Source organism: Suillus subalutaceus (assembly GCF_016647625.1).
Source record: "Suillus subalutaceus strain FC151 chromosome Unknown DFJ58scaffold_43, whole genome shotgun sequence".
Taxonomy (NCBI): Eukaryota; Fungi; Basidiomycota; class Agaricomycetes; order Boletales; family Suillaceae; genus Suillus; species Suillus subalutaceus.
Window position 1 is genome coordinate 244,477 of NW_024540292.1, and position 10,311 is coordinate 254,787.

General features: G+C 49.0%; 2 protein-coding genes across 2 annotated transcripts; one reads left to right on the forward strand and one right to left on the reverse strand.

Annotated features, from left to right (window-relative positions):
• Nucleotides 1-218: 218 nt before the first annotated feature.
• DFJ58DRAFT_745252 (uncharacterized protein) lies at nt 219-5,864 on the forward strand (the record flags this gene model as incomplete). The annotated part of the gene is made up of 10 exons (XM_041387377.1): nt 219-369; nt 432-2,077; nt 2,129-2,808; nt 2,850-3,411; nt 3,470-3,778; nt 3,828-3,991; nt 4,024-4,270; nt 4,336-4,813; nt 4,861-5,603; nt 5,654-5,864. The coding sequence occupies exons 2-10, from the start codon at nt 453-455 to the stop codon at nt 5,862-5,864; spliced, it is 5,019 nt and encodes a 1,672-aa protein (XP_041244707.1). The 5' UTR covers nt 219-369; nt 432-452.
• A 2,263-nt stretch (nt 5,865-8,127) lies between these two features.
• On the reverse strand, nt 8,128-10,281 carry DFJ58DRAFT_784499 (uncharacterized protein). The gene is made up of 5 exons (XM_041389973.1): nt 10,159-10,281; nt 9,952-10,107; nt 9,568-9,760; nt 9,066-9,513; nt 8,128-9,016 (listed from the first exon to the last, which is right to left on the reverse strand). Exons 1-5 carry the CDS (start codon nt 10,199-10,201, stop codon nt 8,396-8,398), a joined length of 1,461 nt encoding a protein of 486 aa, XP_041244708.1. The 5' UTR covers nt 10,202-10,281; the 3' UTR covers nt 8,128-8,395.
• Between the last annotated feature and the right edge of the window lie 30 nt (nt 10,282-10,311).

The following is a 10,311-nucleotide window of genomic DNA, read 5'->3' on the forward strand; positions in this document are numbered from 1 at the left end:
CTGATTGTTCTAGCTGTTTGTAACACCAACTCATCACGATTATGTGTTAACACATCGTAGTTAATCAACATACGTAGTCGATTGGATCGTTTGCTATTGAGTTTTCAACTTCAAGTTCTCTCGTGTGATACTTGGTCGGTAATATAATAATTAACCGTTCGTTACGGTGGCAATATCGGAATCTATTCCCATAATAATATCAATATTTCCAATGATAATTTGTCTCTCCACAGTGCGCACCACTGTCAGATTTGCAGTTCCATCAGCAGCCTACGATAAAAACCATTGCTTTCAATTTCTCGTAGAGACGAGCGCTCCGAAGTCTACTGCTTAGAAATAGCCAAGCTTGACTCGGATCTGGGGTGGAAGGTACGTTATGTCAAAGCATCATACATTCTGCAGATCGGCTTATGTAGTCGAAACCCATAAAGTATCATCGTACAATACGGCACATGTCTCGTCAGCAACAGGATGCAGATGCCAACCCCCGGTTCAGACAAAGGTCAAACACGACAACCTTCGCCCCGTTTGCGTGGCGGCGCAAAGCCGACACCATATCTACTACCGTCCAACCCCAGATACAGCCAACGTTGACCTTCGATGCCCTCGTTGAGGCGCTGACTCCTCCTGCAGTTCCAAGTCTCACACATGCACGCTCCTTGGCTACTCTAATAGCATCACAATCACCATTGCCTCGACCATCCGTGCTGAACCCAGTGTGGGCTGCACTCTGTGGTCACGATTCGCCTTCTTCACTGCAGGCAGCAGGGTATGAAATCATGGCAACGTTCTGGGAGAGATTTGACGGCCACCTGGGTACAGCAGATATTCTTCAGTATTTTTCGCTATTTTTGCATACCGTCTGGACTGCCGATGTAGGGGAACCTCGACTACGGGCCCTACGGGCTCTCACAAGAGGGGGAACTGAAGTCATTGGTATCGAAATCCCATTAATTAGCTTGCTCAGGACATGGACAGAAGGCGCCTTTGATGCTTACATGTCGGGCGATTCCCCAGATTCTATTGACCGTGCAGAACGAGAGCGACACGTTGAGCTTTTGGCTACCTTCCTATCTTCTGTACTGGAACAACCGGAATCCGCGGCTCGTGTATCTGAAGGTGACCTCGCCAGTGTCCTTCAGTTCTATGCTGGTCTTCTTGGTCGGGCGTTGACAATACCTTCCCTGAGCCCTGCTGCTGATCCCGTACCCTCACCGCCTCTCGCCGCTTACACCGATCAACCTGTCGGCGTAAAAACGAATGTTGGGGCTCACAGACGTCATACATCATCCATTTCAATCCGTTCTATCTCATCCCCAAATTTGCCTTCTCGAAAACACCCAGCAGAGTTAATGGTCGTCATCTATCTAGATCACCTCAGCTCGCAGCTCAAAGCGCTCGCGCCAAAATTCTTGACGCTCATTCTTCCTGTCCTCTTGCGCGCGCAGGCCTTCTTCGCTTCCCCTTTACCCCGTGTATCCATAATGGCAGGTCGCACTCATATACCAGCTAGCTTAGAGGACAGGATTCACAAATATTTGAACGTATTGTTCTCCGGGCCGTACGGTAGTTCGTGCATGGCAATACTCAAACGACACCTTCTTCCTCCTGCCGATGTTGGGAAGGACCTTCACATCGCTCCGATCATTGCTCTTGGTGCGCACAGAACACTGAGAAACATCATTCGCCAAGGACTATGCACAAAAATGGCTCGCGCATACATTTGCAGACTGACTTCCGTCTCATACCCCACTACAGGCGCTTCCGGCCACAAGGATCTTGAGAAAGATCTTATGGAGCGGGCATGGTCAAAGGATGATATATCTGGATGGGATCATACAAGGCTAGGAAGATTGCTTTCCAAGTCGGTTGAAGCTTGGGCCAAATTTACCCCAGCGGATAATGGGGAGGATTATGACATGGAGAAGGACAAGATAATGGACGAAGCGGCATGCACCATGAGAGATATCTTTCAGGAGTTTGACGAGAGGGAGGATGGTGTTGATATGGACGATGAAGAGGCGTGCGTTGCAGGAGCAACTCTTCGCCAGCTTGCCAATTTTGTTCGTCCGATCAGGTGTGTTGCCCGTTTTACGGGAAGTCGCTTACATCCTAACTAATTTCGCAGGACCACGGATGGAGCGCCTCTGATCCTACCGCTAGACCAGCCTGCCGAGGCCCCTACGCCATTCTTACGCACACTTTCATCCTTGTTAGCCCGAGATCATTCGACATACATGATTCCGCTACTATCCACCACGCTCTTCTTCATTGCGGACCATCTTACCGATGCAGATACCGCCAAACTCCCAAGTATGATGTTTGAACAACATGATCTGTCACCTGCATCACCGGATTGGTTGAAGAGCTGGGAGGACATTCTTTCAAATCCCACTCTATTTGCTCCTACCCGAGCGCTAACACGGTTGGAAATCATGAAGGCATTACGATCCGTCTACGACTCTCTCAAGGATATGCATAGCTACAGGAAGTCCCTGGCAGGCTTAGTCTTCGATTTTTGTCGGATGCAGGCAAACAACCTGCAGGAAGACCTGACATTCGACAGCAGCGTAGCATGGAGGATATTGGGTGATGAAGTAGTCCTTCGTGCAGTAGAGGCGCATGCTACATCAGCATCGGTGGCCTCATCTTCAGATTCGGGGGCTCCAACTCTCTTCGCACCTGTACGGGAATTGATAGACCTTTTGACAGCTGTTGCTGTCGAAGGAGGAGTCCAAGAAGATGAAGATGACACTGGGTGTACCAACACTTCTGGCACGCCAGCGTCACCTGCATTTCCCTCCAGCAGTGCTTCTGCTGTTATGACTCCTATACTCTCACGAAAGCAGTCAGAGCACCGCGGTGGAATGCGAGAGAGAGAGATTCGAATATGCCCTCTGTCATGTCAATTCTGTCATCCCTTGCGGGTTCTCGCTCTCAGTCCCAACACTCTCAAGAACATGAGAGTCCTCGTCCTCCATTGGTCGCTTCCCCTGCATCTGAGCCAATATTGCCTCGTGCAGCTGTAGCAGTAGTGGCGTTGGTTTCGATATTCAGCCAACTCGCATTCACACCTCACGCACTACTCCGGCATAACGTCGTTTTAGCAGGCGGGTATTCGATACTTTGGTTCAGCTCATTAGCCAGGCAAAATCTTCCCGCACACGTCTCACTGTTCTCCAGTTCATCATGCGAATCCGTGCCGACAGGGACCAACCGCCTTTATTTCGTTGACGCCCATCATGATCCAGATGGCAATATTATGACCTTGGCATCGCTGATTGGCCGGATACAAGGGCCATCGCTTTTTGGACAGGCGCAGCAGTCAGAAGATGAGAGGACTAGTTCCGGTGACCTGAACAACGATGACTCTCACGTGCGCAAAACCCCAGCCTCGAAGTACTCAAGAGCGTGATGGGAGAAGAGCATCTCGTGGGAGAGGAATCAGGCCAAATCAATCGGCAGGCAGCCGCAGTCGGTCGAGAGCATCATTACCAACCCCATCGCCCAGTGCAAATCAGGTAAAAACGTGCGAGACCCTCTGGCAATTTCCCGAATCTCTCCCGTTCACTTCGATAGACCCAGACAATCCAAGCGAGGGCATTTTTTCGTATGATCCAGTATCCGAGTCCATTGGTGTCCTACACGTCGATTCTTATTTGTCTGCCATCTTCGACGTGCTAGAGAAAGAGAGAAATTGGGAAATTCTCTCCTACGTCCTCTGTCATCTTCCCGTCCAACTCGCAAACAAACACCTGTTTTGCGGCCCCCAAGTGTCGTGAGACGATCGTGAGGTTGCTGACGTCCCTCTGTTCTGGACTGGCAAGCGGCGGATTAGCATCCAGTATTGATCGCTGGCCTCTCGGTCTCAAACCTCGCGACGCTCATGGGTTAGCATTTCACACACTCACCGTCCTCATCAGCTATTCACGGCGCTTCGACTTGCCGTTGCGACACGCTATTGTTGATGTGCTTCGAGAAGGGTTGGATAGTCAGCCCACGACCATCATCTGCTGTCTGCAGGCTTTGACGTTATGTGCCTTGAGCTTCTGTCTTCGCTCAAGAGGTCCCTACCATCAATCTTGGAGAAGCTATCACAGATCATGTCCAACCCAGACATGGCTGTCCACATCCTCAGTTTCCTCTCCGTTGTCGGCTCCATCCGCGCGCTACATGCTAATCTGCGAGAAGAAGATTTCAAAATGGTGTTTGGTGTTGCGTTGCAATATCTTCAGCATCACAATCGTCCTGGTGCAACACCCGCGATGTCGTGGGCAATGTCTCAGTATGTTCGGATGATTTCGTTCTCTGTGGTATACGTTTGGTTCTTGGCAGTCAAACTTCCACATCGTCCTCGACATATTTCATATATCACTCGCCAGTTGCTACTAGCAAACGAAGGAAGGATGACATTGACGAACCCACCGAGGTATGCTTCGACTGGCTGGCGCGATATGCATACGCCAGCGCCGATCCACGACCCGCTCATTCGACGCTGAGTGAGATTGTGATGAACCCAAATAATCTGTCATCTCCGGAACCTGCTGTCAGTGAAAAGACATGGCTTTCGGGTAACTCTGTCGTCACCATCCGCTCTTTGGCTCGCCTCGGTTGGATTGAAGTCCTATCTCGCCGCCCTTCTGGGTTGACTAGGTTCCTCTGCAAGCTAGAAAATATACCCTTAGTTGGGCCCGGTGATGTCGATCCTGATATGGTTTCTGTGGCTGCGGGTATGATGATGGAGCGCGATGTTCCGCGCCCTGAACGCCCCGATGCAGGTGTCGATCAATCGCTGGAAACAAATTCTCGCAGTGTAAGTCGGAACTCTCGTCTACAAACTAATGGACTCATCCATTCTAGGACACAATCAAAACCGTTGTCGTAGGGGATGATGGTGGAACTGCACCACCAGTACCAGATCCAATCACTGGCTATGTGTGGAGTCATACTACTCCCTCTCAACGTCGAAAATACGTTGCCGTCGATCCCGCTTTCTTCGCACTTCAGCTTTCCCCTTACCCTGATGGGAACCAACCCGCTAGCCAGCGGATGGTCGATGCAGCGTTACTTCCGGCTCTCTTCCGGTCGTTGGATCAGATTCCCGTGATTGATACCCATAAAGTGGGGATCATGTACGTTGCACCTGGCCAAACACATGAGCTTGATATTTTACGGAACACCCATGGGTCGCCTGCGTATACAAGGTTCCTCGAGGGCATTGGCAGGCTCATCAATCTTCGAGGTCAAGTTGACGTTTATGCGGGTGGCCTGAGCCCGGACGAAGACGGCGAATACGCCTATGCATGGTGGGATGATATAGGTCAAGTCCTTTACCACACCGCTACGATGATGCCATCCAAACCTCACGACAAGTATTGCGTCGACAAAAAACGTCATATTGGAAATGACTATGTCCGAATCGTGTGGAATGACTCTGGAATTCCCTATCGCTTTGACACGCTTGCCACTCAGTTCCAATTCGTGAACATCGTCATCGAACCCCATTCCCTTGGCGCAATCGCTGCCTTTTCTAATAACATCCACGAAAACGAATATTTCAAAGTCACTGTCCAACGTGCCTCTGGCATGAGTGACTTACACCTGTTGGTGACTTCAAGCTCATATCGGCGGAACAGCTCCCTTTGCTGGTCAGGCAACTCAGTTTACTGGCGGATGGTTTTGCGTCTGTGTTTGAACGCACAGAGCGAGACACCAAGGAAGTCGAGGTCATCACTAACTGGCGTGCTCGACTCCAAAAGATCATGACATTCAAGAGGGACAAAATGCCACCCCCGCAGACTGGGGGTGAAATCGAAGGAGTAATCGGACAGGAGGCCTATCGCAACTTCACAGCTACATTCTAGCCTGGATTGTATTTGTGATTCTACGTCGGTGGATATTATGCATTGAATTTTATCTCTTCTCTACAATTTACTCATTGTTCAAGTTGATCATTGATCTCCGTACATGCCAGGGTCTGTTACTTGTTGTATTGTTTATCACTGCTTCTGCGCGATTTGCGTACTGTAATTTTCAAAAGTTCGTTCATTCACACCTACACTGATCAATTAAGTCAGTGTAATAAGATCTAGAGTCCCCTACTTCGAACTTCCTAAGTTTTGACATTTATTATATGTCTCCTCGGAAACGTCTAGCCAGCGATCGGGATCCGCAGTCATCTTATGCTGACTCCTGGACCATCGATGATGACCACAATGGCATAGCCACGACGAGCATACCCTCAAAGAACAATAGAACCTCCTCCACCATCTACTTGGGCTACAAGTCGTTCGGACAGAGTCAAGTCAAGATGATCCGAGTCTTCAAGAGCATGTAACAAATTTGAGAAAATACCTAACAAGATCTATGGCAGTCGCTTTTACCTTCTTATCCAGGACAATGACCTTCACTAGCAGGTAGCGCATGTCATTCCACGACGAACCGAAGACAACATAGTATGCAATTCTATAGCCTATGAGAAGCGCAACCCTGATATTTTCTTCAGTTGAAGCTCTACAAATATCACCTCGGCTTAGAATTCAAAACTTTGCATGTTAACAGCAAGACAAACCTTTTTCATCATATGATACACCATGGCATCTTTTGTGAGATTGTAGTACAGTACACTATCTCATAATGCATAAATCTCATAATGCATAAATCTCATAATGCATTGACTTCGGAAGGTCCCACCGTGGGCCAGTGAGAAATTGAACCATAATGCATAATGCATAATGCATAAGCCTGTGGGACCATTATGCATTATGAGATAGCATTTTTGGCCGGTTGAGTCATATCGGCGATGCTTGTTCGGGTCATTTTATTCATGTTACAATATTGTCAAAGTAACCAACCTTGATTCAATTACCATCCACCATGTCCGAGTCTGTTCGGAAACGCAAACCCCGAGATACACCCCCACCATACCAGATACAGCAAAAAAAACTCAAGGTCAAAAATGCTCCGGTAACTTCAGCACAACCAGCTACAGTGCACACAGCACGTCAAAACCTCACTCTCAGTGATTGAACCAGAGGTTTCCCGCGCAGAAAACACTTGCGCTGTGTCAGCGGCTCGGAAGGGCTTGCCTCCAGTTTGGAAATGCTGATGCACTTGAGTTGTTGAAACAGATCCGTCTTTTCCGTGCTGAGCTGCGACGCGAGGAGCTTCTAAACTCGACACAGACTACAATAGATGCTTACTTTCGTTAGATATGTAGTATGTACTTGTGCCGGTGATGCTCTACCGCACGGTGTCACAATTTGTCACAAGTGTGACATATGTACTAATGCATAAATCTCATAATGCATAGGGTCGAAGGGGGTCCCGACGTTATGCATTATGAGATAGTGTACTGTACTGACGTTAGTCCGCAGTCAGCAGCAACTGGCATTTTCATTTTGATAATAAATGTTGGTTTCTATTGCCCCAGCTGGATGCAGCCACACTGAGACGTTCATCACTGCCATGTCAAGTCAGTTATTGAATGGAAGCAAAGTCCCAACAGTTGGGACCTGGATGGGTATGGTGACCTTAGAGTTGGGTCCGACCAACTACAACTTGAACGTCATCGTACTCCTCCAGTCAAAAATACTTGTAATTATAATCATATCACTCATGGTGTCACCAAAATATTTGCTTTTTGTACGAAGCTAGAATAGGTCTAAGCACCATGTTAATGTGTGCAGCTAAGGATAACATACCTAAGCAAGTGATGAAATAACGCTGAGGCAGACGACAATATTAGACATGCAGCACAAAGTACCATGCATTATGTAAGTCTCAGAATGAGTGGCTTGATGGAAGACAAGAAGAAGCAAAAGAACTGTACAGTACTTGGTTAGGTGACGAAGAATGCGTTAACGCCACAGATTTCCTCGTGTGCAAAACTGATGGACAACTGATTGTTCATCAACATCCTTAGTATCCCAACCTCCCGTTGCTTGAGTCTCGCAAGATTAGACTAGTGCGTACCCCCGTGCGCAGATTGCACATGGTGCTACGCACTAGTCTAATCTACCCAGGAATGTAAGGCTATCCCAGGATGACGCTCAATACCCATGATGCTCTCGTCGTGACTCAATTTTATAAGGGTTCAAGCTTGCGCGGAGCGGCATGGCCCAGGCATATCACACAATGATGCTTGCAAATTCATTGATCAAGGAAACGTGAGCTACAATCAATTCAATCAATAAGAGCTACCCTGCTATCAATAACGGTCCTAAACAATGCTGGATGTCAGCTACAGTGAGTACGATTCCTGAACTCCAGGGATCACCCGAAAGTGAGGGAAGAACGAGCTGCTGTGAGAGGTGAATGCGGAAACAAATCTTGGTCAAGTAGGCGGAAAATATGGGGCTATTAGGTGAGTTTACCGACAGGCAAAGACTCGTCACTAAGAGGGCTGTTGCTGGGCATATTGCTGTTGGTAGTACTGGGCGTAGTTCGCTGCATAATCCTGTGAGCCGTAACCTGGGTAGCCTTGCTGGCCCCACTGCGCGCCATATCCAGGAGCACTATAGCCACCGTAAGCTTGTGGTGGGCGATACCCTTGGTTTTGTGGAGGATTGTTGGATTGCCAGGACTCTGGTCGACGCCAAGGTGGAATGTTGGACCCGCCCGCAGTGATGTCATGACCAGCACTGGGGGCACCCCACGAGCTCTTGGCAGTATCACCGCCTGTGCCTCTGCCACTCTCGCCAAGCTCTGCCATCAAGCTAGCGTACTCAGAGTCAAACCCTCCCTTGTTCATGGGAGGCGGGCTGCCCATAGCGATAGCGTTGGGGTCCTTGTTAACGGTACAGTCGCGCGCCATGTGGCCTGCACTACCACAGACACGACATATGATGTTAGCTGTGAAGTTGCGCTGTTCCGGACAGTCGTATTTTCGGTGACCAAGACCACCACAGTTCTGACAAATCTGGTTTTCGTCGTCACGAAGGGTACCGTTCAATGCAGCAAGCTCGCGGAGCTGATTGCGCTTGTGGTCATTCTGACCCTCGGGAGTGGAGGCAGCCTAGAAAACTTTCAGTAAAAGATCGATGATGGTAAATTGGACTTCTTACTGTTTCAATGACCCTGTTAATCATCTTCACACATGCTGCAACTTTCTCTTCAGAATCAGCGAGAACGAGACAGTGAAGATCTTCTTCTGCGTCATCAGCATACTGGTCAGGACGAGCTTTGCCTTCCTTCACGCTTCCCTTGCCACGGATACTGATTTTGGCACCACTTTCTCTCTCCATCTTTTTCAAACTGTTGCCACGAGGACCGACAAGAAGACCAAAGAAATTGATTTCAGGGAATTCTTTGACAGGAATATAAACTTTTTCGGATGGACGTTGGGAACGCTTTTGCTGATGGTATTCCACAGGAGGGCGAAAGTTGGGGTCATTCTTCATAGCGCGATCGACAAGGCGAATCCGCTCGTCTTCGAGCTTTTTGCGATAGCGGACCTCGCGGGTGTTAGTACGACGACCGTGACCGTCATATGTGGGTGGAGGCGAGGGTGATCTGACGCCAGAATGAGCATATGCGTTTGTAGAAGTCGAAGAACCATCTACTTACCGCTCACGCTCGGGCGGGATAAAATCATTTAAACGCAGCTTGCGATTAATCTCTTCCAGCCTAAGGTGAATTGCATAATTGTCGAGCTGTGCCTGAGAAACGCCGGCAGCGGAGATGGCAGTAGGCAAACCAGGGATGTCTGTCTTTGCTTCTCCCCAGCGGCTCCGCCTTTTACGAGCACCATTAGCGTCAGCTGTGGGTAAGTGAAAAGCACATGGTATCAAGGTTAGTAACACAGTCAGTTAGTGATTAGTAAGATTGTAACAGCAATCGCAACAGACGGGCTGCCAGGATCACCAGCAAATCTCACAGGACCTGCTATAGAGAAATGCTTGGCAAGGAAGCACGACTTGGGAAGTCGGTGTTCAAGAATGATGGGCTTACTTTGAGAATTGGTGGGGGTCTCCTCCCTCCCCCTCCTCGAGTCTTGGTCTTGATTGGACTGTTTGGGATAGGCAGAGGGAGATGGCTGGGCAAGTTGCGGGCGCGCAGTTTCTTCTGCGGGCGCAGGTCCAAATCGACGACGGGTGCCCAGGGGAACTGACCGAAGATTTGTCAGATAATTTAGGGTTTGGTCACAAAACGACCGACCTTCATTGGTTCCGGTAACCTCGCGAGTAGCAGGCCTCCACATTTTGAACTGGGATGTCAACAAGAAAAGGCTCGAGAGCGTGACCGCGAGTGCAACAAATTGGAAGATGAGCAAGATGTAAATCAATCTCCGAAACCTTGCCTCCAGTTGTT

Bases quoted from the DNA above. Each gene is read 5' to 3' on its own strand.
- DFJ58DRAFT_784499 (XM_041389973.1), bottom strand. From the start codon at position 10,201: ATGTGGAGGCCTGCTACTCGCGAGGTTACCGGAACCAATGAAG. The intron at 9,514-9,567 runs GTAAGTAGATGG...TTCTGGCGTCAG, and splicing joins ATCCCGCCCGAGCGTGAGCG to ATCACCCTCGCCTCCACCCA. The intron at 9,017-9,065 runs GTAAGAAGTCCA...AAAGTTTTCTAG, and splicing joins TTAACAGGGTCATTGAAACA to GCTGCCTCCACTCCCGAGGG.